The following is a 25,702-nucleotide window of genomic DNA, read 5'->3' as shown; positions in this document are numbered from 1 at the left end:
CAGGTTTGTGCCCTGACCAGCTGAGTGAATGGGGCCCAGGTGGAGAAGCCGGTGGGACAGGGTGGGGAACCCAGAGTCCACCCTTGGGCGTCTTATGCCGAGAGGCCCGAGAGACAGGGCAAGTGGAGATATCAAGTGGTCAGAAAGTAGAAAGAAAAGACCACTCAAGGGAGGGGGCATGTGGAAAAATCACTCCCTCGCTTAAATAGAGGGGAGGGGGGAGCAACAAGGAGAGCATAGTGGTGTCCTCAGGAATAGGAAGTGGGCCACCTTGCCCAACACTCCTGACAAGGCCGGGAAGTGAACCCTGAAAAATGCCCTTGGGAGTTGGTGAGATGGGGGGCATCGGTATCTTTGGCAAAGGCAGTGTCAGTGACTCTCCACTTCCTGGCCCTCTCCTCTCCCTGAGCTGGATGAGGACCCCTGCAGCCAGGTGCTTCCTCCCCCTGCATTTCTCTCGCTGTTTGATGATGAAGGACGGGCTTCTCTTCTCTTCCACTGGATCTGAGCATCTTGGGGACAAGATGCTTGGTTCAATCTTCATACCCCTAGAAGAGAATTCATCCCTGTGACCATTTAACAGACACTTAATGAGCACCAACTGCATGCACACACCTCGTGGGCCCAGCAGAATGGCACAATCACCAATTCCTCTCATCTGACATCTTGAAGGATGTGAAAACAGGGAACTGGGTCAAATGTCCCACTGGACACTGAGTTCACTGATCCCCCACCACTGATCCGAGTCAACCTGCGGGACTCTTTCTGAGATCCAGGAAACAGGCCCTGAAACGACAGTCATCCAGGACCACTAGTCCATGTGCACTGAGCCCACCCAAGTACTCTGCCACAGCAAACCTCAGTTCAGCCTCACCCACACCCTCTTTTTTTTTTTTTTAAGATTTTATTTATTTATTTGAGAGAGAGCATGAGCAGAGGGAGAGGAAGAGGGAGAAGCAGGCTCTGCACTAAACAGGAGACCAATGCGGGGCTCGATTCCAGGACCCCAAGAACATGATCTGAGCTCAAGGCAGATGCTTAACTGACTGAGCCACCCAGGTGCACCACATACCCTCTTTATCACCCTCTGGGCCAGAGGAGAAGCTGAGGCACGGCAAGGTGAGGTGCTTTCCCAAAGATCACACTGAGCTGGAACCCAGCAGCTGAGCCCCACGCCTCCCAGGGCTCCAAGGCCTCCTTCTGCAGGACGTGGGCCACAGGCCCTCATGACAGAGGGGCTGTCCCTTCTCCAGCCTGCCTATACCTCTCCCCTTATTTGTCCCCTTACTCTGACCACAGTGTGACATATTAATTTTAAATAATAGCACATCCACATCATACAGTGAGTGAGTCATTCCTTTTTCAATTCTCTATCACATGTTCTGCTTAATCAAGGAGAAAGGCTCATTTTGAAGCTGAGGGGCTGACACTCAGCTTCTGTCTACTGTTTTTTCATCTCCTTTCCTAAACATTGTGGTAAAATACATGCAACATAAAATGTACCATCTTAACTATTTTTAAGAGTTCAATTCAGTGGCATTATGTACAATCACACTGTTGTATACCCTCTACTACTATCCATCCTCAGAACTTTTTCATCTTGCAAAACTGAAACTCTGTACCCACTAAAAACTCCCCGTTCCCCCCTCCCAACTCTGGCAACCACCCTTCTACTTTCTGTCTCTATGAATCCGACTGCCCTAGTTCCTCATAGAAGTGGAATCACACCATCATCTCTGGCTTTAAATAGAAGGAGATCAGGCCTCGAGGCCATGGCCTGCCTCTTGTCTGTAGTTATAAAACACTTTATTGCTTCCTTTCACTTTTGGGGATGGTGATGTTGGTTTTCCACTTAGGGTAGGGATAGTTGGTTTTCTTTTCAAACAAACAGATTTAAGGAAATAAAACATGTAGTGAAAGGTTGAAGGTGGAGAGGCAATGCACAGAGGAGAAGAGAGGCTGGGAGGTGCAGCAGCCCCAGCCTTGAGCCTGAGGCTCCTTGTGTGGAGCCCTCTGTGACCTCCCTACCAGCCACACCTGGGCCTCCGCACAAGAATGTGCCCCACTCCGCGTCCCCAGCCTCCTCAGCTTCCCGTCACCATCTGGGAAACACTTTCTGTGCCTCTCACCTTTGCCCCTATCCATTCACCCACTTATTTATTCAGCAAAGCTTGCCGTCCAGACTCTGCGCTGGCTCTGGGGAATGCTCAGGCCTCTAGGCCTGGCTTAGTCCCAGTCCACCCCCTCCTTAGCGCCTTCTTCTTTCCCTCTTGTTTATGTCATGCTGACCCTCCCTCACCCAAGACCCTCCCTCATCCAAGATCCCACTAGTCAGCTCTGAATTCCTTGGGGGGGGGGGCTCCCAAGGTCAGACAACTACAGTGGCCAGGTTGATAGTAAAGGAGTAGACATAGGGCGAAGCTGTCTCCCCCCCCCCCCCCCCCCCCAACCCCCCAAAGGTCAGCCGCTTGCTATTGCCCTGAGTGGATGTAGGCCCAGTTTGCCAAGTCATCCTACTGGGGGAGTTGGGAACCCTCCTGTGTACAGGAATTCAATTTCTTTGCTAATATCCTATGGGCCACCGCATCACTTGGTGACCTCTATTCACTCATGTTTGGAGTAAGTCCTGCTCAGGTAATGTCTACTTGCCCCCAGAGGGTGTGAGGTGTTCTTGGGAGTTCCTGGAGGGCAGGGTCAAGGCAGCGTACCCCAGGCCCACCAGCGCTTGGTGGGGGGCAGACACCAGGGGCCCCCGAGGCTGCCAAGCTGATTAAGAAGTGGATTCTTATGTGGTTGATGTAAGCAAGTGACTGACGGATGTTGCCAGGGAAGTCAGGATTCCTGGGGAATTGAGACAAAGAGCCAGGCCTGGCACCCGTGGGCCCGCCAGCCATGCCTGTGTGGATTTACGACCTTACGGAGAAGGCCTGGTGGGTCTAAGCATGCACTGGGAGGCTCTCTGGTGGGCACAAATGGACGGAGTGGGACAGCCCATGACCCTTCCATGCACGCATGACAACAAGACTCCTAGTTGCCAATGACAGGGGACCCAACCTCAACAGGCTAAATACATGAAAATAGTTGGCTCCAGCATCTGGAAAGTTCTTAGTAGCCTGGTCTTGGGCTGCACTGGACCCAGGAGCTCGATGAGTCAGAAGACTGCCTCCCCTTACCTCTGGCGCTGTTCCCCTCAACTCCCAGGACGCCCTCTCTAAGGAAGGTCACCCGGAGTGGCAAGATGGCCTCCTGGTTCCAGACCACCGGAAGTGTTTCGGGTCAGCTTAGCAACTCCAGGAGACATTTATTGGTCCAGCTTAGGTCATGTGCCCACCCCTGAACCAATCACATGGTCAGGAATGTGGTTCTCTGATTGGCCAAGCCTCCCTCCCCATCAAAGTGCAGAGGATAGTGCCTGGAGGAAAATATGCCGCAAGGGAGATGCCGAGATGGGCAGGTTTAAGTGAAAGCTGGGAGTACGGTGGTCAGACACAGAACAAAGAACACTTGTGTCTTAGCTCATGCTGAAGGAGAACAGGGCTTGTTGCTGCATAACCGACCCCCGCACCCTCAACCTGATCAGACACTCCAGGTCCCTGAAGTGTCTTCAAATGAGTGTTTGTCCTTGGGATCCCTGAGCTTAGCACAGAATCCATAAATGTCAGCTGCCACCATTGTTCTATCGTATATTAAGTTTAAAGGTCAATTCTAATTTTCATTGGGATTTCTAAACTGATCACAGCCTTCTGTCTGAAGAAGTATGACTGCACTTGCTACCCAGAGTAGGAGAGGGTTATGGGACCACCCATTAGTTTGCCAGTCTCCGCCTTGGAGTCCATAGCAGTGTGAGCTTGTCCTGAACCACAATTTGGGGAGCATGCACTGGGGCCCCGGACTTGGGCTGACCTGGCAAGCCTGTGCAGACAGATTTATGCGGCTGAGAGAGGACAGGAGCCAAGCCCCCGGGGCCTTCCCACACTCAGGTTCCCTGGCACTGGGTCCTGCCTGGCCCCTACCTCACAGCTCACACTGGTACAGCCAGTTTGGCCCTTCTTCTTCTGGGATTCCTGTGTGTAGCCTCACGAGATGCCCCTCCACCACCTCCTTTGGCTCAGCCAAGCAGCCACAGGTGCTCAGCTCTGCTTGATAGCAAGGTCCGGGCCAGCTCGGCTTCCGGTCACAGCCCACACCTTCCCTGATCAACACCCGCCAGCACGCCTTACCTTTCTACAGGTGCCTTGAAGGAATTGCTAAACGTTCTGTACCAGGGGCCCAAGTGCACACAATGGGCCAACACTGTCAGCAGGCAGTTTCCTGGGCCACTGAAGACCTCTTTGTACCTCAGTTTCCTCATCTGTAAAATGAGGGGGCCTCAGGTTAAGGAACCTTATCTGGGAAGGACTTCCCGGAAGGACTTACTTCTTGATCCTTCTATTCTGGCTGCTGTTCTTACCATGTATGAAGCTACGCAAATGCCCCCGAATTTCTTTATGAATAATAATGACTGTTAATACAGGTTGAACACTTACTATGTGCTAGATACTGTTGCAAATGCATTATGGGGATTAATACATTTACTCCTCACAGCAACCCTGGAGGTTAGGATAATTAGAATCACTCCCATTTTACAGATGAGGAAATTGAGGTACAAAGAGGTTAAGGAACTTTCCCAAAGTTTCATTGTGGAGAGAAGGTGATACCCTCCCTACCCAGCAGCTGGTTTTCTAGTTCAATCTACAGTCTTCCTCAAGGCTGAGCCAATGCTTGGACTCTGACCCTGATGCAGGCAGGCATATAATGAAATGAAACCAAACAGCCAAAGATGACCTACCCCAGACAAGTGGCGATCAGTAACTTCCAGAGACTCCAAGCCTTGCTGCAGCCTGTTTCCACAGACATATCTTTTCTGTTGCCTCTGCCAAACCCATTTACCCTTCTGGCCTAGATGATGCTTCCACCATGCAGCCTTCTTGACATCCAAGAGTCGTTTGGATGCCCTCTCCTGCCACCACTCCATGTGAAGTTCTAGCCCCCGGAGGTTTCCCATCCCAGCCCTTAGCACTCTGTACCACAATTGTCAATCTACCTCGCTGCCTCCCTTCCAAACTAGAAATTCCCAAGTGGGCAGGGATTACTAAAGTCTTACTTTGTTTTAAATGGTTTTTTTTGAAAAACAATTCTTATATATTTTTTGAAATATAACATATACTCAGTAGAGTGCATAAATCATAAGTGTAGAGCTCAATGAATGTTTATGTACACAACTATGTACTCAGATCAAGATATAAAACACAGGTAGTGCTCAGAAGTTCCCTTGGTCCCCTCCCAGTTATTAACCCCACCCTAGAAGTAATTGCTGTTCTGACCACGGTCACTATAGTTCTGCCTTTTCTGATACTTCAGATAAATGGAATGACATAGTAACACTTTTCTGTGTCTGGCTTCTTGTGCTCCCCAGTATGTCTGTGAAATTTATTCATTTTGCTGCATGTTTCAATGGTTTGTCCTTTGTATTGTGCAGGATTCCATTGAATGAATGTACCAAATTTCTGTATCCACTGTACTGTTGATGAACGTGTCAGCTAGGATACAGAACATCTGGAACTCTCATTCTTTGTTGGTTGGAGTATAAGCTGCTATTACCACTAAGGAAAACTCTGTCTTGTCTATCATTGATAACAATGATATAAATTGATATCTGTATATTGATATATATATTGTCTATCATTGTCATATATATCTCATTGATTGAGCGCTTAGCATGTGCCAAGCACTGTACTAAGTCTAAATTACCTCACTTAATCCTCACAATCACCCTAAAAAGTAGATAGTTGCCACCTTTGAAATAGGACCATCGTAGTATCAACATGATAGGATTATCGTGAAGCTAAACTGACTAATACTCTGAAGGACTTAGCCCAAAGCTGCCATTTTGGAAACACTGTTTATGGTTCCTCTTATTGTTATTACTAAAGGCCACAGGGCTGGGAGTTCAGGAACCTGGGTTCCACGCCTCCCTAAGACAACCTGAGCAAGTCATCTCAGCAGCCTTGACCTCAGAGCCCCTGGAAGGTCACATCTGCTAACAGGGACCTCTGGGGATGACACAAGGCATACTCTTCAATAAGTCCCAGGCTCTCACTTCAGGAAGACTGTTATATTGGTGGGCGGGGGACAAAACTGAGACTGTGCATCACGGAAGGTCTTGGGAGTGTTTGGGAGCCCTCTACTACATGCTTCTTCTGCAAGTTTAGTAGAAAAGGCACTTCCAAGTGACACTTGTTCCATATCTGTCTCACTAGCCTATAAGGTCCACAAGGGCTTGGTCGGTGTATGTTTTTCAAGAATTCACTCACAAATATGAACAAGTGCCTCCCTTCCCCCAGGCACTATGCCAAGAGCTGGGGGATACAGCAGTGACCAAGACAGACAAGGTAGGGAGAGGGACACCAAACAAGGAAATGAAGGAGCAAGAGTCTTCTTGTGGCAAGTTCTGTGGAGGAAACACAGCAGGGCAATGAGGTGGAGACAAAGTCCTGGGGAGTAGGGTGCTCCAGATTAAGTGGTCACTGAAGAGCTTTAAGTTCTAAGGAAGGAAGAGCAGCCCGAGGGGGTCCTTGCAGGGCACAAGGTCCAAGGCCCTGAGGTGAGAAAGGACAGACAGTGGTGATGAGCTGAGAGTGGAGGGGGTGGAGGGTAGGTCTGAGAGGATATAAAGGCCAGTTCCTGTGGAGCCCTGTACGCCAGGACAGGGAGTGCGAATTTGACCCTGAGTCTGACGTGAGTCACTCTGAAGGCTTTCAGCTAGAGGGGGGTGCCTGGAATCCCAAGGTCCAAACCGGCTCAGTCTTCTGATGCCCCGGAAGAGTTTGTGGGGGAGGGGCACACAGGAAAGGGGGTGGGCTGTTCTTGAATGAATGAGTGCATGCTTGGATGGATGGGCGGACGCACGTCCAGAAACAACCACCGTTCCACCGGCTCTCCAGACCCAGGCGGCTGCCAGTGGCACTGGTTGTAGGCCAGCGACTAGGCGCTGTGACCTTAGGCACATCCCGCCCCGACTCACAGCCCGGAACCCTGCGTCTCAGGGGCGGGGAGGACGTGCAAGGAGGGACAGAGCGCGCGCGCGGCAGACCGACGGACGGCGGGTCCTCCCGCTCGCTCCTGCGCGACCCCTGCCAGACCCCGGCCCCGGCCCCGGCCCGAACCCGCGCCGCCTGCAGTGTTTACATTCCACCCGCGCGGGCCATGCGGCCTTTTGCCGCTCCAGCGCCGCTCGGCTCCGCCCACAGAGTCCCTCGGCCCGCCCCTCCGCTGCGCTCGCGCCAGACCTCCCCCGCGTGCTGCCCGCCCGGCGCGGCCCCGCCCTCCACCGCGCGCGCCAGCCGGCCTCCCGCGTCCCGCTCCGCGCGGCGCCGCAGCTCGCGCCGCGCAGGCCCCGCCACGGCCCCGGCCCCGCCCCTCCAGCGCGCAGGCCCTGTCACTTAGCCCCGCCCCGCGCAGGCCCCGCCCCGCGCAGGCCCCGCCCCCGGCGGTCTCGAGCGCCTCGGCTGGCCTGCGCGGCGGCGGGGCGGTCCTGAAGCCTGTGGCTGGGCGGGCCCGGGCCCAAGGGCGGCCGCTGAGGGGTTCGGAGCCGGCCGGGGCGGAGCGGAGGGTGGCGGGAGGGTGCGAGGGCGGGCCGGGGGCCGGTTCCGCGCGCAGGGATTTTTAAATGTCCCGCTCTTAGCCGGGCGCAGGAGCAGCCGGCTCGGCCGCCAGCGCGGTGTAGGGGGCAGGCGCGGATCCCGCCACCGCCGCGCGCTCGGCCCGCCGCTGCCTCCCGCCTCCCGCCTCCCGGCTTCCCGCTCGCCTCTGCCTCCTGCCTCCTGCCTCCTGCCTCCTGCCTCCTGCCTCCTGCCCCCGGCCTCGGCTCGTGCCGCCTGCCTGCCGCGGAGAGACGGCTTCGGGTAAGGGCCCTGTCGCGAGCTGCGGGACGGCGCGGCGGCGAGGACTCCCACAGCGCCCGGGTCGGGCCGGGCCGGGGTGGGGGTGGGGCGAGGCCGGGTCGCCGGGTCCCTGAGGCGTCAGCGCGGGGTGCCCCGGTAGGGTGGCTCAGAGACGGACGGGTGGGGGGAGGGAAGTGTTGAGGGGGAGACTGAGGCAGCCCGGGCCACAAGGGAGGAGATGGCCGGCGGGGATTTCGGGGGCCGTGCGGGCCCCCCCAACCCCGGGTTCGGACCCGGCATCGCAGACTGTTGGCGGCGCCGCGGGTGACAGGCCACCCGGGCCCATCGGCCATTTTCCTGACCGGCCCGGGAGGCTCCCGCCGCCGCCGCCGCCGCCCGCGCGGGAGGGGGAGGGGTGTCCGGGGCAGGCTGGCCGCCCATACCCCCCCCGCCGCCGGTCGTCTTCACCCCACTGCCCGGTTTGTGTCCCTAAGGCCTGAAACTTGATCCCACGCCCTAAGCCATGCCGAGGGAGAGGAGGGAGAGGTGAGTGGCCCTGTCGCTGTGGGGACGGGAAGGGTATTCAGTGGTGGGGGAGGGGTGAACCCAGATTTGGGGAGAACTCACCCTGACCTCTGTGCCACCCTGGCTTTGCAGGGATGCAAAGGAACGGGACACCATGAAGGAGGAAAGTGGCACAGATGTCTCTGTTCGCTCCAGGAAAAGGAAGGCAAATGTGGCTGTTGTGAGTACAAAGGAGACAGGTGGGGGAGGAGACCCCCCCAAATCTTACCTGGGAACCAGACTGGGCTCTGCCACATGTTTATTGGTAGGGGGTTAATGGGAGTGCATTTGGCAGAAATGGTGCCCACAACCTAACCAACTTTTTCTTTCTCTCTCTCTGTTTTTGTCTTTGGACTCTTTGGTGTGTTTCCTTGGGCGGTGGGGGCTGCTTTATATTAGTTTTTGCAGGATCCAGATGAAGAAATTGCAAAACTTGACAGGACTGTGAGAAGCCAGTGCAGCAGTCAGGTGGGTACAGTTGCTGATTGGGCCTAGGTGGAGGGCCTCCTGCTCTTTGTGGGTTAGATTGAGTCTCTATCCCCCTTGCCTCCTGCTGAAGGCTTTTTCTCTACCTATGGCCACAGTACATATGGCTGAGCTCTGTGCCCAGCAGTGGCACTGACCTCTGCCAGCCTTGGGACTCCAGGAAGGTCTTGGGTTCCTCGCCAGCACCTTTGAGATTACAAATATGCGCTGATGTCTGGAAGAACCAGAATGGACATCAAATAACTCGGTCCTCTCCTTTTGCCCTTGAGGAAACCCAGACTCAGAGGAAGAAAGTAACCCAGAGTCCTGTGCAAGCCAGGGGTGGAGTCCATCCTAGAGCCCTGTCTCTAGGCTGGCGAACCAGGGGGAGGGCTCCTGACACTCTGGGTAGCTGTGATGATGGGGGTTTGTGTGTGTTCATAAGCAGCCATGAATTCTCCCCATCCACACTTCTATTTTTCCATCATGTCATGGTGCTTAAGGACCTCCCACCCCCTTTAGGTCAGGTTTCTAACTTTTTCCCCCTCTGGGGGTTCTCAGCCCATCCAGCAATTACCTACAGTGACTACTGCTGTCTGGGGCTTGACCTGCCCTCAGCCAGAGTATTTGTGGAATATTCTGTGTGATGATATATGTGTCTCAGCACAGTTTTTTTAAATTGACGAGTCCATTTCTCTGGTCTCTTTGGAATAGAGTTACCACCAAATTTCCTGCATGCTCGTGATATCATTACAACATCAGAAGTTCCCAGCAGAAAAAGCTTGTGTTATCTCTCCACCTCCAGAAATGACTGGAGACTGTAGTTATGGCTCCAGTAGGGGAAGCAGCCGATCTCCAAACTAGCGTGTCAGGCCTTCTGACCCTATCACAGAGAAAAGCTGAGTGGGAATAGTATTTGAGCTGAGGGCAGTGGTCCCAACTAGGTTAGCAATGGGCAGCACATCACTTTGTTGGGCAGTGAGCAACAGCCATAGCAGTTGGTTCTGGAAGAGTGAAGGGCTTTAAAGCAGTAGGTTTGTAGTAATAGTTGTCACTGTACATAAGACCCTAGTAATTAGCATTTCTGGGGAGGTCCATTGAATATTGAACAAGGGGGTTGATAATTTCCTTCTTGTTAGATTTTAGGGAAGGAAATAAGAATTCTTTCTTTTCTTTTCCTCTTTAAAATATAAGAAACAAACGAACTTTAAGTAGGGTGATTTTTGTGGGGCATGATAAAATGGATCTCTACTTTGTGAAACTCAAGATTGTTTATTTTGCCAACTGTTTTTGAATTGAAATTTCCGAGTGAGAAAGAAAGGCATCCATATTGACTTCTTAGAGTTTTAGAGTAATTTCTGTTCTCCAGGATGATTGGAGCGGAGCTAGGGTGACTAAAATGGGGCTGTGGTCCTATCCCTAAACTGTGGACAGTTGATCACTCAACTATATGCTATATGAATAAGCATATAATTTCCAACTAGGAGGAATTTTCATAGTGGTTCACAGATTAATGACAACAAGTTTCTGCACATTTTGTAGAGCAGAAAGCTTGAAAATTGTCCATCTATTTATGGAGGATTCGTTGTCTTATTTCTCTGTGTAGATTCCTGAAGCTAGAATTTTGGGGTAACACAACCTTTTTGCCTATTAATTACACAGAATTTTTCTCAGGAGTTACAGTTCAGCCCAGTACAATAGCCTTGAGCTACTTGTGGGCATTATCCTAACTCCTTATAACTGCTTCATCAGGACCACAGAGAACCTTTGATTCTTACCTTAGGCCTTTCTTAAGGACAAGAAGACTGCACTTTTATCTAAAATCCATTCAACATAATCTGTTTTGTTGTTTAACTTTTTTTTTTTTTTAAGATTTTATTTATTTATTTGACAGAGTGAGTGAGAGAGCACAAGCAGGGACAGCAGGAGAAGGAGAGGGAGAAACAGGCTCCCAGCTGAGCAGGGAGCCCGATGCGGGACTCAATCCCAGGACCCTGGGATCATGACCTAAGCCGAAGGCAGATGCTTAACCATCTGAGCCACCCAGGCACCCCTTGTTGTTTAACTTTTTGCATGAGACCCACCTTTTTTATTGAAGTGAATCCTGGGCTTTCATTAGTTACTTCTCAGCACCTGATTTTGCATAGGTAGTTCTGTTGTTAATTCATAAGGAGGCAGGGGTGGTTAGAAATAGTCAAAATTGGTCTCTTGCTCTTATCCCTTTCCTTCCTAAAGTCAGATGGATCTGGCTTCCTTTAAAACCCAGTATCTGCTTAAGAGAAGGGGCATAGACTTCATATTGTGCTTCACCCACTGGGTCCTAAAACTTTCCAAACCACATGTCTGTTTGTGGGTCGTCCGGTTTGTCTGTGAACTGCGGGTTGGAAACTGCTGCCATTTTCTCCCCAAGGGCTGCTCTCAGCTCTTTCAGCCATCTGGCTGCAGAGGGTGGCACCCAGCTTCTGCCTTCACAGCTAGAATTCATTCCTGAATGAAGAAACTACTTGAAGCAGTTATGTGACCCTTTTTGCGTCAAGGAAATGCTACCAGCACATGATACTAGAGCTGGAAGGGGAGGTTGCCCTTCTGGAACAGCTGTTGGCAGGAGTTGTCATGGTTAATTTGCATGCCCAATTCTTCGCACCCTGGGTGGAGAAGAGCTTTATCCTGCTTTGCTCTTCTTGGCACACTGAAAGTGCTCTGGCTGCCTCTGAAAGTGGCCGGTGTGCCCTGAGAGCCATTCTCCAGGCAGCACCTGGAGCCCAAGTCCCCACGCTCATTTCTAGTTGTCCCCTTGTCCCTTTTCTTCTCTAGTCAACCTTAATGAGCTGTCTGCCTTAAAAAAAAGTGCCTAGAATCTCAGACTTCACAGGGTTTCCATGCTGGTGGGATTATTACCTGCCACATTGTCAACAAAATCACTCTTATAATTCAAAAAAATCCATCATAGGCTTCTTTTCAGAGTAGGATGATGAACAGAGCAGCTTGAAAAAGAAAATTTTCTAAATGGCAAAATGACCTTAGTATTTTCCAAATATTGAAAATTGAATAAAATTGAGTATCTGGAATCTTTAAAAGAAAAGCATATTTGGGTTTGGATTTTTAATGATGGTTTATTCACTTATCAGTTATTTGAGTCATTCTGTGCAAGACTTTGGGGACAGGATTCAAAGGTCTTCAGGGGTATCTGGCTTCTATCTCCACAGACTTCTTAGTATATCCTGTGACCATTCCTGGATTTGGTTTTAACTAGGCAGATATTCTTTTTGTTTTGTTTTGAGTTAAGGAAAACAAAAAGTCCCAATTATGTAATGTATTAGGCTAGTCTTGCAACCAAAAGATGTCACATTTGATGGTTTTTTGTTTTAAGATGGGGAAACTTTAAATATAGATGGTAATCAATTTACATTTTGATCTTTTACACTTGTGAATGTGGAGTGAGCATGTAAATACTTTTATTGGAAATCCTTTCACTTTTAAGAAATTTTAGATTAGTTGTACTTGTTAAAAAAACAAATCTTTCAGTTGTGACCAAGTAATCCCACAGCATACCTTAGACTAAGTTATGCCCAGTATCTTACTGAGCTGCAAATGGATTTGTATTGTTGGTGCTGTTGTCGTTTTTTGTAATATAAGAGCTGTTTGCCTTTTGTCTTAACCCCTCCTGGGTCCATCTTACTGCTCAGGTACGTGTTTGAGGGTGACAACGTGGAGGACAAAATGCTACTGACTCTGTAGTTGTCTTAGATATTTACTGCATAGGCTCCTAAACCAGTGTCATGTGAAATGAAAACTTGGAGTCATTACTGTGGCTTTTACTTACACGTTCCATCTTCATCTGAATTTAGTCCAGAATATGTATTTGGGCCTAGAGATTGCTGCCTAGTGTGAAGACCTTTTCTATTTTACTGGCTGTTCTATAAATCAATGAATGTAAAAATAGCTGGTTCATATCAAACATTTAAAAATGTGTTTTTTCTTTTACAGCCTTGGGACGGTAATTCTGTGTGTGAAAACCCCTGCTCCTTGATTCCCACACCGGACAAAGAAGAGGATGAGCCGGCATACCCAAGTTCCGCGTGTGGACCGCAGAGTTTCATGCCCTCCAGAGCCTCGCCACTGCCTATACTGAAGTAAGTTGCCTGCCATGTGCCTTCCAGATCTTTTACTCCTTGTGCACAATCTCACCAAGTTAGTGTGGACTCATACTGACACCTACCTTTTGTCTTTCACTTGGCGTTGTTTTTTGTAGCTGGGCAAATAGAGACGAGGTCTGGAAAATTATGCTAAACAAGGAAAAGACATACTTAAGGGATAAGCACTTTATGCAGCGGCACCCTCTCCTGCAGCCTAAGATGCGAGCAATTCTTCTGGATTGGTTAATGGAGGTGAGCTTGAGTCTTCCAGCTGACTGGAAGCATTGACCACTTCTAGCATCATCTGTGCTCTTATGATCTCCTCCTGTGTTTGATCCCATTGACACATTCTGTGTCTCTGAAGCTGTTGTGTATATATTGCTGTTTTGCTTGCATTCTTCCTTAGAAGAATTTCTGAAGTCTCTTTACCTCTTAGACATTTTTAAGTTGGCCTCTAATTTTTTTCTTCAAAGTTCAGATAATTACATATTTTCCACATAACTATAAATATTGATATTTGTTCTTTGTGAATTAAATTGCTTTTAAATCTATCCAGTAGAATGCAGATAACAGCTATTTGATAGCCACTATCATAAGTTTTCAAAATATATGAACAGGCTTATCTTCAACAGTCAGAAAGCTTACATTGTTCCTTTTTAACTCCTTGGAAGCCATTTCTCCTTCCCCACAGAATATCGTCCTCTAACAAAATATATTGTTCAAATCTTTTATTGGTCACACCGTCAGACTTCTCTGCAACAATTGATCAAAAGAACGAGTATTACAAATGGTGATGGGTAATTGTTAAACATAAAAGGCGATATTGTATGAGCAGTGCATCTTCCTCTGAGAGGAATTGTGGGTGACTCTGTGGTGCCTCGATGAAGGGGCCCTTCCTAGACACGTGGAAGCCTTGGGTGATGAGAAGTAGGCTTTCTTTGTGGTGTCAAAGGAATCTCAGGTAGATCCATTTTATGAAAAAAGGACTTGGGGAAGCCAAGTGTCTCAATATTCCCTAAAAACAAACTCTGCTGTGTACTCTTTGGAAAGCCTATATTCCAGGGGTATGTGCCCCCCTGTTATGTCCATCCTAGAATCAGATCCCCTGCTGCTACCTCACCATGTATGTGTCTTCGTCAGGCAAGTCATTGAACTTAGAATCTTGGTTTTCTCATCTGCAGTATTTTCTAACAGTATTTTCCTTGCAGAGTTGGTATGGATTAGAAATAGTAGGCAAGAAAAGATAGCTGTTTTTACCATTATTAATTTGTTTTTTCTTTATTGGTCTCTGAAAACGTTAACATTTTCTATACTGAGTTCTTTGGCAGGCCTGCCTGCTTTAAACTACAGGCCTTGCAGTTGCCCACTGCAGGCCCACTATAGCACATAGCCCTTCTGGGCCCTTGGAGACATTTTATAATTCCTCAAAACATTAGATGTGTAGTATACTTTACTCTCCCAGTCTTCAACTCATAAGATGTGACAGAGAAGTTCTATTTTGCATAATGCAGGTGATGCCATATACTTTAAGGAAGGCTTCTCTCTGAAAGTAAATCAAAAAGGTCATGTAATACCATTAAAAGGATAGAAAAGAATGGTAACCTTTTTGTCTTCAGTGGAACAAAACTGCAGGCTTGTCTGCAGCAATGCTGTTTCTCAGCCCCGAGCCCAGCCAGGAAGTCTGCGTGCATGTGGGAAAGGTGGTACTCAGGCTGTGTGCCCAATTGTGAGCTGGGTGACATAGGTCTGAGAGTTTGTTCCTGAGGGGACAGAAGCTCTAGTTTCACTTCTGATCAGATCATAATTGTATTACTTTATAAAAACTGACTTCAAATATACCTCAACTTGGACTTTAGAAATACTCTTTAGTGATTGATGGAATTTTCTCTCAATGTTCTGTTTGTTGTTTCTTTCGTGCCTTTTCTACTTTTTAGCCCCATGAATTGCACTCACACAAGGGAAGGCCTATGTAGGAATGGCAGTTTTATATGCATAATCAGACATTAGACGGTGGTGATGAGTTGAAGTCTACTATTTCCTTGGTCCTCTTCAGCTCCCTCATGCACATCATTTTACCCGCTCTCTCAGCAATCCTGTGAGGTGGGCAGGGCAGGCATGGTCCTAATTTTAGTTTGAGATTATTATTCACAGTTTTTCCATGAAAATGCTGCTTTAGCAGCCTATGCACATTTGCCCTTACTATTATATAGATCACAGAACACTTAATCCTTCTGAGTTCCAGCTTTGCGCTGTGTTTGTGCTTACGGACAAGCCAGGTAACCATCCTTTCAGAAAAGCAAAGTTCTCTCTCTTGATTTGGTTATATTGTCCTTCACCAAAACTCATGGCAAGTTGTTTTTTGTCTTTCTTTTTTCCTCAAGTAACTGTTCTAAAACTTACTAAATATTTTTTCAGGTATGCGAAGTCTATAAACTTCACAGAGAGACATTTTACTTGGCACAGGATTTCTTTGATCGGTATATGGCAACACAACAAAATATTGTTAAAACACTTTTACAGCTTATTGGGATTTCATCTTTATTTATTGCTGCCAAACTTGAGGTAAATTATTTTAAAATATTTCTTATGTAGCACATGCTGTTTCTTGAGATCCCCTGAGATTACTGGAATAGGCCAACTGTTTGTCTACATTTTTCTAATTTGAGGTCATCTAAAGTAAAGATACATGCAGAAAGGGCTAGAAATCAACCAAGAAGTGAGAGAAGTAGTGAGTATATAAAATGCTTAGGTTAATGTAGTTACTTTACGCCAAAAAATTGAACTTTGACCCAAGAGGATTCGAATTTTAGTGTGATGAGAAGGGTGGATAGGCCCAACTTTCAAACATGTTGCTAAAGGTATTAAAAAGGTGAAAATTTTAAAAATATCCCCACTGAGTAAAAGCTGTATTTATGTCTTTATTTATTGGTAACGATGGGTGTTTGGTTTCTTTCACAATGAATGCATTTTGACCAGTGGAGTAGCGCCTGTATTTATTCCATGATGTTCCCTCTCTTTCCATGCTAGCATACTAAAAACAGTAATTTTGGATGTACATTGTAAGTTAAAACTGTTAGAAAAATTTGGTAGTCATTTCTCCCTTTTATTTCCTTTTAGGAAATCTATCCTCCAAAGCTACACCAGTTTGCTTATGTTACAGATGGGGCTTGTTCAGGAGAGGAAATTCTTAGCATGGAATTAATCATTATGAAGGTAGGTTACAAGTTAATTTTTCAGTCCTTTTTTTTAAATGCATACATAATATCTTTTCCACATTCAGTTTGAGTGCATCTGACTAGGTGTTCCCCAGCTGGACACATTGTGGCATGGAACGTGGTTGCATTTTGAACTCCTTTGGAGGCCCCAAGGGAGCAGAAGCGTCTGTTTGGTTTTGTTTTTTTCTCAGCCGTTGGTCTGACCCTTCTCTCTGTTTTCCCTTAGGCCCTTAAGTGGCACTTAAGTCCCCTGACCATTGTGTCCTGGCTGAATGTATATATGCAGGTGGCATATCTAAATGACTTATATGAAGTGCTCCTGCCACAGTATCCCCAGCAAATCTTCATACACATCGCAGAGGTGAGTGGCTCTTTACCTCTGGGGGGTCTACCTATCCCACCAGGAGACCGAGGAACTCTAGAAGGGATAGACGTTGGCCTCCTGCTTCAGTGTTCTTTTCTCCTCCACAGCTTTTAGATCTTTGTGTCCTGGATGTTGGCTGCTTAGAATTTCCCTATGGTGTACTTGCTGCTTCTGCCTTGTATCATTTCTCTTCATCTGAATTGATGCAAAAGGTTTCAGGTACGTTGGCTTTCCGGTCCATTCACAAGGTGTATTAAACTTACAAACCGATGGAGCCTAAAATTTATTTTCATTGCAGGGTATCAGTGGTGTGATATAGAGAAGTGTGTCAAGTGGATGGTTCCATTTGCCATGGTTATAAGGGAGACAGGGAGCTCAAAACTTAAGCACTTCAGGGGAGTTCCTGCTGAAGATGCGCACAACATCCAGACCCACATAAACAGCTTGGATTTGCTGGTGAGTCGTGTTCCTCGTTTCTCAGATAAATTCCTAAAACTGCCTGAGTAGCCTCTTCACTCCTCTTCAGGCAGGCTCCCCATATCCTAGAAAGACTCCAATTCTTATAATTCCTTTGAAAAAGAAAAATTGTGCTCAATAGATGCGATGTCTAAATAGCACACAGACCAGCGACTTCAGATTGTTCTTTGCTGTTTCGTTGCCCTCACCTCCACAGAAAGGAGCACACAGGCCGCGAAGCCCAAAGGATGCATTCTTCCATTTTAACATTTCTCGCTTTTATTCTTACCAGGACAAAGCCCAAGCAAAGAAAGCCATATTGTCTGAACAAAATAGGATTTCTCCTCTCCCCACCGGGGTCCTCACCCCCCCACAGAGCAGTAAGAAGCAGAGCAGTGAGCAGGGGACCGCGTGACCACACCAGCATCCTCCACCAAAGACAGCTGTGCAGAAGTGCCCGCTCCAAGTTCCCTGCTGCACACTGGGGCGGAGGCGCGCGTTAGCTTTTACAGATATGTCAGCGGAAGAGCATGTCTCTTCTGCAACCGAAGTGTTTCTGTGGATGGCATTGGACAGGGACAAGTGTTTTTTATTGAATGCTTAGATTTTTTGAAATAAGTGGGTCGAGTACACCAGCCACCTCCAGAACACCAATGAGTGCTCCAGATGCTGCTAAGGAGGGTGATACTTGACTTGATTGACTGTTCACACACGGAACAAAGGCTTGAAGTTGCGGAGTGCCACGTTGCTGTGGGCTCCCCTCGGGTGTGCTGGGTTGTGTCGTATTGAGGGGAACAGGTGGTTGTGAGCATTGTGATGTGGAGCCCACAACCAGCTGTGCTGGGGGCCTGCCCTTTTCACATTATCAGTTGACAATGTACAATGCCTTTTATGAACTGTTATTTTGTTATTTTGTAAGTGCTGCTACGTCTATCCGTTTTTTTAATAAAGATAACACTGTCTGAGACAGCTCGTTTTATGAGCTATGTGTGATCATTTAAGTTAGAAGTCATCTTTGAGTGTGGCTGCATCGAGTTCTCTTTCTTTAGCTTCGTACTTTTCAGGCAAATATATTTAGAAGAAGACTTTCGAAGTGAGCTTTAGGTACAGCCACGAATGCCTGCCAAGGGCCACGTGAGGTGGGGATGAGGCTTCAAATTTGGCATTTCTCCCCCTTTCTCGCAGGCCTGCACAGTGGCTGCTCAGATGGGGCTCCCCGGCTGGCGGTGACAGTACTGGGGAGCGCATGTCTGCATCCAAGAGGATTCTTAGGTATGATGTCCGCCCCACGACAGGCCAGAGGTCATAAAGCATCTGTAATAAGTGGTACTCAACACCCTTTTCGTCCTTACCCAAATCTTAACCTAAAGAACTTCTGCTGGGAGAACTTGTTAACATAATGTAGTAGCCTAAAACTATACTTTGAAGAAGAAAATGTAAAATAAAATACGTAGCTCAAGGCCAGATGTCAGTGCACAGTCTGTTCCCTGACCACTGATGGAGTCACCAAGTGCCTTGCTCATGGAGGAAGTCCCTGTCCACTTTAAGGCCTAATGTGTATAGTTCACGATGCATTTCGTTGAGCATTCTCTTCGTGGTGGTCTTGTGTGTTGCACTTCCTTGCACCGCTTCCGCGTATGTTATGAGTTCAGAAAAAGGGAGGGTGATGAGCAAACAAACCCACTTATTTTCAACTTGGTATTTTATCTCATTTTGCAAAACCCTGTCTGAAGTAGAAAAACCGCCATTTTAAAATCGGTATCATACTTACATGAAGTCGGAGAGAGACCCTACTTCTCCACGTTGTGATGCGATAGTTCTGGCAAGTTTTAATATGGTTTCCAAATAAATGCATTATAAATCTACATGTCCTGGTATTTAGTCAGATGGTACTCCGAGCTAATTATTTCCTCATCTCAGGCAGAGATGCTCCCACCTTAAAAAGCAGTGCATTTTTAAAGTTGACCATTCGTAAGTGGCTTGTTGGAAAAATCCTAAAAGTGGTTAATTTACATTTGGCATTTTCTATGCAAAAACATGGCACTGAAAACATTGCTATTTTCAAAGCTTTGGATAAGTTTTAGGGTTTGACAGGGGAGCTGACACTGGTCTGAACACATGTTGAGGCAGGTACTAACTACTTCATGGACGTCTGGCCCACACATTGTCGCAGAGCGTTACTGGGGCCGCTGAAATGAGAAAGCCTTATAAGCAAATTCAAGAGTGCTGCATTTCTGGACATCAGGATTTTGCTTTTGTTTTTATTAAATGGCAGCGTTGCCACGGGCAGCTCTGAATCACCTGTGCTAACAAAGGGTGCGTCCTGGGTGGGTAAGTGAAATCCACAGGAGTCGATATATTCTGTAGCTCTGCCAGAAACCCTAAGAGCAACTAGTAAGTAACATCACATTTCCCTGCTTTAAGGAGCTCCTCCCTTTGCTAGTAGTCAGCACAGACTTTGGTCCCTCACTGGTTGGCTCTGCGTACCCATTTGCCAAATCATTTTTGTTCTGCCATTCAGCTAAAACCGGCTGAGGCCGGGGGATGCCAAACAGACATGGGCGTGAAAATGGCAGCTCTGGTCAACCTGGATGAGCCAACGCTCTGAGGCAGAGGTGGTGAGCAGGGGGACCCAGAGAAGGAGGTGACGTGGCCCCTTAGTCTGACTTCCTTGTGTTAGAGGAGAAACTAAGAGTAACTTATTGACCAACCATGAGGGCTGATTGGATTGTGGTAGAGCAAACCACATCCTCATGTCACGCCCCAGCTCACAGTTCAGTCACCAGACCTCCCCAGAGTTGCTCTGGTTGTCCCTGTCCCCTGTGCCGAAGAAAGAAAACACTGGTCTTCAGGTAGTGGGTGTGGAAGTCCTTCCAGCGCCATCTTCCCTGTGTGGACCTCGGACAGCTCATTGCTGCGTGGATTTCACACCAAGTGGATAAATGATGCTAAGGTTCACGTGGACTCTTAAGTTCCTAAAGGCTGATAAGTAAAGCCGTTGAGTCCTTGAAGATCTGGAGCATAGACAGTGCAAGATAGACTGAGCACAAACAAGACTGGAATCTATTCGAGCAAAATTAGGCTCTAGCTCAGAGCAGGGTTGGCAAGAGAGATCAAATCTGATAATGTCTAGTCATATTTACCCAACCGTGCATTTTCCTACTGCATGTTCAACATTTTGAAATTCAAATCACATTTATACCTTGGACATTGTTAGAAGACTATTTTTATCCCTGCTGTAATCATCTAATTTGCTGATTACAGGTCTCAATTGCCACAGAGAACTCAATTTTTGAAAGAATTGTCCTGTTTGATCAAATATGTTATTCAAGCAATGCCACCATTTGTTGCACAAGGTTACCTGCCAGGCAGAGCTAACCAGGAGTAATAGCATTAGAAGCCTGTACTTAAAATCAAGCATTAGCTAATCTGCCTGCGACAACAGAGTCTTAAATATAATTTGCTGCAGATACTTCAGTTCCTGCACTGACAGACAATTGCGTTTTGTATTCAATGAGCATAGATTTTTTTCCTACCTCATCCCAATTCCAGATTTAGTTCCCAAAGACTCTAATGTGCTCAGTTTCACAGACTTACCAGGTACTATTTCCCAGGAGCTTCAGACGGGAGGGCAATGCTGTCCTGCATGGAATAAGGACTCCCTCTGCACCTCACCCCCCGCCTGTCCTTTCAATCATTTTTCCCGACCAATGTCAATTCCAAAAATTGTGTAGCAGCCGACTGCAGTGATTTCTGGTCTGATGCTGGCTTCCCCGGTGTGTTGCACGGGGTGCCCTCTGTCGTGAGCCCCTGAGCCCTGCTGTGCCCTGGGCACCACCAGGACTCGAGACCAAAGCACGTGGGATGCGATCCTAGAGCTCAGGTGAGCAGGTCTGGAACCCCGGGAGCATGGGGGCCTGGGAAGGGCCTGGAGCAGGGCTGCCATGCCTGTTTGAGAGGGCCCGCCCCCCCCCAGCCAATGAAGAGGGGTCACGGTCACGAGTCAGCGGAGGAAGCAGGAGATGATGCAGCGGAGGTGACAGAGGCCACGTCACAATGGGCTTTTACGCATCAGGCTGGACACAGGCCCGATGTCCCTGGCAGCAGGGAGCTGGTGTTTGTGAAGGGGACAATGATGGGCTCAGAGCTACGTCTGGAGGCAGAAGTTGAAGAAACAAGCCCTGAGTTCTGCCTCTCAGGGTCCCGGGAAAAGGACTGTGCTCTCTATGCATCAGTGATTTCTAAATGGCCCTGCCTCAGTGACTGCCCCCCTTTCCTTTCAGGCCACAGCAACTTCTATGCCTGCACCCCTGCCCGTCAGCCCATCCACAGTCAGCTAGACCCTCACCTCCTGCAGGAGAGCACCCCTGTCTGTCCCACACCCATGTCCCCAGTACCTCCTGTGTGAAGGGAGCCTCCACCAGCGCACGTCCTCACCCCAACGCACGCACTTTGCCATCTTCTAGGGAAACTGCTTACTTCACTTCCCGTTGTTAATACTCTTAGGAAAAATGGTCACTGGTGATACACAATACACGTAGGAAAGCCACTCAATTCACAAGTCATCAGCGAGATCAGTTCACACGCATCCGACAGGCAAACATGTTCAAGTGCAGAAAGCAATACGATGACTTACCTGGAGACCTATCCCCAGTTTCACATTTTTTTAAAGGAATACAACATTGAAGATGTCACTGAAGGGCCCCCTGGTCTCCCTCCCCCCATCCCATCGTCTTTCCTCCTCAGAGTTAACAATCACCCCAAGGTCAGTGTGGATGATTCCCACACATATTTTTAGACTTTTATCATTTACATTTGGCTCCATAAGCAATAGACTTACAGAAACACTACTCTGGGTGTCTTAAAAATCCACACCAGTGGCATCGAACCTTACCTATAATAGTACCACTTCCTATTCTCTTTCAACCTTATTTTCAAGATTTACCCACGTGGAAGCATGGAGGGTTGGATTTATTTATTTTTAACTGTGATAGAGTTTTCTCTTGTGTGACTATCCCCAATGTATACAGTCCCTCCCAGGCTGGCCCACGAGTAGGTCAGCAATGCCTTCACCGTCACCGACAACGCTGCAATGAACATCTTGCACACGCGTGTGCCACGCGTGGGGGTTCCTCTGGGGCACGTTCCCAGACCTGGAGCCGCCGTGTCAAAGGGCATGTGCCCCTGCAACTTTACTAGATGTGGTCAGCTAATTCCCCGAATTATGCCCATCGATCCTCCCAGCCTGGGAGTGTGAGCGAGCCTGCCTTCCCACGGCTGCTCCAGCACTTGCTACAGCCATCTTTTCTTCCCGTGAAAATTGCTATTATTTAACTTCCTTGGTTTTTCTCTGATTATGGAAGCAGAACATATGTGATATGATAAATTAGACTCCTACGGACATGTACAACAGAGAAAGTGAAAATCCCCCAGAGGTGCCATCCTTAACAGTTTTGGTGTTAAAATAGTGTATGTGGCTCCAGAACCTTTTCTATGCACACACGAACATACGAATACACAAAACATTCGCTGATTTTTGTACAGGGCTATTTTATCCAATTACCTCTCTTAGGTCATTTAAAATGGACATACCCATGCAAACTCACCCCCTCTCGTTTTCCTTTTTCAGTGATTGCTTGCCAATTGATTTCGTTGCTTAGCACATCATTTCAGGGCCTGGCACATGATAGGCACTTATTAAATATTCACTCCCTGAATGAACAGGGAAATGGATTGATTCTTACATGTGTAGTCACTTTCATTAAATTTCGTACTCTTCCATGCCCAGAAGAATACACGCTATCTTCCACTTGCAAAAGACCACATTCCGACTGAAAAGCAAGACCTGAACAGAAATGAATCAGACTTCTGCTGTTCTAGCGTTTCTTCTGGGCAAAGGAGCCACACGCCATTGAATTCCAGTTCCTGGAGGGGTCACAAGGGTGGAATGACATACAAAAGCTCCAGTGCATCATCAGACAGAGAGCTAGACAGACAAATCCATTCCCCCAGTCATCCAGAAAGTTCTCTGCGCCCCTCTTGCTAAGCACCTCCCCAAGTTATACCTTGTTGTAGACAAGCAATGAGCAATCCGTCATCGTGAGAGATGATGACTTGGTCTGAAGCCCCCTCCCCACCCCCCAAACTTCTCTGTCCTCCATCCCTCCCCAACTCTGAGCGGGGCCCCTGTGGCTCTCGGGGTAGAAACAGAGGCTGCCCATCTGGGCTGTGGGGCTGGTGCTGCCGTGCGGGGTTCTGTGTGTTTGGGCTGCAAAGAAGTTTTGAAACATTTGCGCCGACATGTAGAACTTGGGAGAGCTCATATAGGCTTGTGGCTCCCAGCCCCTGGCAGCCTGGCCGGCAGGGCCCACAACATACAGAGCACCAGAGTCCCTACCGCCCCTGCCCCTGGCCCGGGACTCCCTGCCATTGATCCTCACCTACACGCTGCCAACCTCCCAGGGAAGACAAATAGCTGGGGCCCCTAACTCTATCAAAAGCAAGAAAACAGTACAGATGAAGAAAGCAGAAAGGTCCAAGGAGAGTGGCAGAGAGAGCAGGCTCTTTGAGCATGTTTAAGACCAGGACAAACATCTTGGTGTCCAAAGACATGTTCTTTACCGTGGGTCTCCCACAGGCGATGGAGATTCAGATTCCTGGATTTTCGGGAGAGTCTCGGCTCTCACCGCGAGGGCTGTGGGGCTTTCAGCTCATCACTGACCTACTTGGGGCTTCAGACTCCTCATCTGCTCAGTGGGCAGGAGGCCACAGTGTGTTCTCTCAGTGTAAGCGCAGGCTCTCAGGGGTTAAGAGTGGCTTTCTGTTTCTCTTCAAATGCTGGTCTTCCAGGTGGTGATGAAAGACTGGGTTGGGGTGTTTTTAGGTTTGCAGTACACTTCAGGGAACTTCCCTGCTTCCTGTCATGCAAAGGAGGTTTCATTTCTCTCGACATCAAGGGTGGGCGGGGGGCCAGGGCGACAGTGCGCAGGGCAGAGGGCAGGCCCACAAGCAGGTGGGCTGGAGGCCGGCCAGGGGCTGAGGGCTGCCCCACCTCCCCCCGGGGTCCGCCAGGCGGCCTGCTGACCCTCAGGGTGACCTTTGACACTCAGCCCATCTAGGGCAGGTCAAGGCCAGAGGTGGGGCAAGTGTGATTCCAGGGCTGCTTCCAGAAAATGCCCCCACCCCCGACGGCGAGGGACCTGGCCCTGCAGGGTGGCCCTCGACAGGGTCCCGGTGGGAGGGAGCTCGGGCCCGGCTTTGTTCTTCCTTGAATGGAACCTGTGATGTACTGCTAGAAAATGCTCTACTTCTGCCCTGGGAGGGAGAGAACGGAGGCATCAGAAGACAAATTGCAGCAGAAGAAGATGAGTTTCCAGATCCTGGGAGTGATTTTCTGCACCGTTCATTTTAGCGTCGTCCAGGGCAGTGGAAGGAGAGGGCTCGTCTGTGGACAAGATAGATGCAGATGCCAATAAAGAATTCATGGGAGCACAAAAGGCAGGCTGGGCGGGTTTTATTAATTATACTTCTTTTATCCTCGTAACAATGGCATGTCAGTAATCTACACTGAATGTGCCCAATTGATGCTAATGATTTCATCCTTTTGTTTCTGTGTTAAAAAAAAAAAAGAAAAGGTCTGTCTGCCCCAGCGAGTCAGCCCCAGAGTGAGTCTGGAGCCCAGCAGGGCCTGGGGAGCCCTCCTCTGGGCCCCTTGCCCTGTCCTTTCGGTACCCGGGCAATGCCAAGGGCACCAGCAGTGGCCGTTTGCCCTGTTCCCAGGCCCTGCGGCCCTCCTGCTGCTTTGCCATAACCCGGCGCCCGGGTACTCTCTCTGACGTGGGTGGCAGGGCAGCGTGTGGGGGAGTGTGCGTTTGGAGCAGTGGTTCCGAGCCAAGGACCCCTCTTGGTGCACTGGAAGTCACATTCCTCACCCAAGGGTTCTTTTTGAAGAAAGAAAAAATGCAGCTTATGCATTGCTTTCTTCCCACAATCCCTGTCTGTTGGTATTGGGTTTCATGATTTGGCATAAGCTGGGGAAAGGAGTGTGTGTTGGAGCACGGCGATGACTAAAAGAGCCACAGAGCATTCCCCTCCCCGCACCGCCCCCCCCCCCCCCCCGGTCTCTCATCACCCTCCCGCCAGAGCCCGGGAGGAGAGGTCAGGAATGGCACCGAAGTTTCCAAACGGAGATGTGCTGAACCTCAGGGTCCTCTCCTTCTCCCCGGGGCCACCCCATCGTGGGCTGCCGCACATCTGGCCCAGGACGGGCCCAAGGAAAGCATCCAGGCCAGAAACAATGTTTCCTATTACAAATTAACCAGACAAATGTGCCCACCTGATGTTTCGGCTGCTGTTGGAGACTAACGACTCACACAGGATGTGCGGGGCGGTGCACAATCTGTGAGCAGCCGGGAGCTAAAATGAGAGCCTCATGCTAGGACTCTCAGCCGAAAAGGCTTCCAGAGTGGGGTTTGGATGACCCTCCTGCCCCCCTTTTCACATTGACACCCCCCCCACTATAGCCCTGGTTTGTGGGAAGGTCCTAGAGGGGAGCCCCATGTGGCCAGCTCCACCTGCTGC

At 48.9% G+C, this 25,702-nt stretch overlaps 1 protein-coding gene across 1 annotated transcript; it reads left to right on the top strand.

Annotated features, from left to right (window-relative positions):
• The first annotated feature begins 7,861 nt into the window (after positions 1-7,861).
• CCNE1 (cyclin E1) lies at positions 7,862-18,081 on the top strand. Its single transcript, XM_035023540.1, has 12 exons — positions 7,862-7,943; positions 8,417-8,468; positions 8,580-8,667; positions 8,886-8,954; positions 12,939-13,084; positions 13,204-13,339; positions 15,503-15,649; positions 16,205-16,300; positions 16,529-16,663; positions 16,774-16,885; positions 16,965-17,122; positions 17,415-18,081. The coding sequence occupies exons 2-12, from the start codon at positions 8,446-8,448 to the stop codon at positions 17,535-17,537; spliced, it is 1,233 nt and encodes a 410-aa protein (XP_034879431.1). The 5' UTR covers positions 7,862-7,943; positions 8,417-8,445; the 3' UTR covers positions 17,538-18,081.
• Positions 18,082-25,702: the final 7,621 nt, after the last annotated feature.

This window comes from Mirounga leonina, unplaced genomic scaffold, assembly GCF_011800145.1.
Source record: "Mirounga leonina isolate KUSES-001 unplaced genomic scaffold, KU_Mleo_1.0 Mir_177, whole genome shotgun sequence".
In the NCBI taxonomy this organism is placed as follows: Eukaryota; Metazoa; Chordata; class Mammalia; order Carnivora; family Phocidae; genus Mirounga; species Mirounga leonina.
The sequence above is the reverse complement of the archived record's forward strand: the minus strand, read 5'-3'. Positions and strand labels throughout refer to the sequence as shown.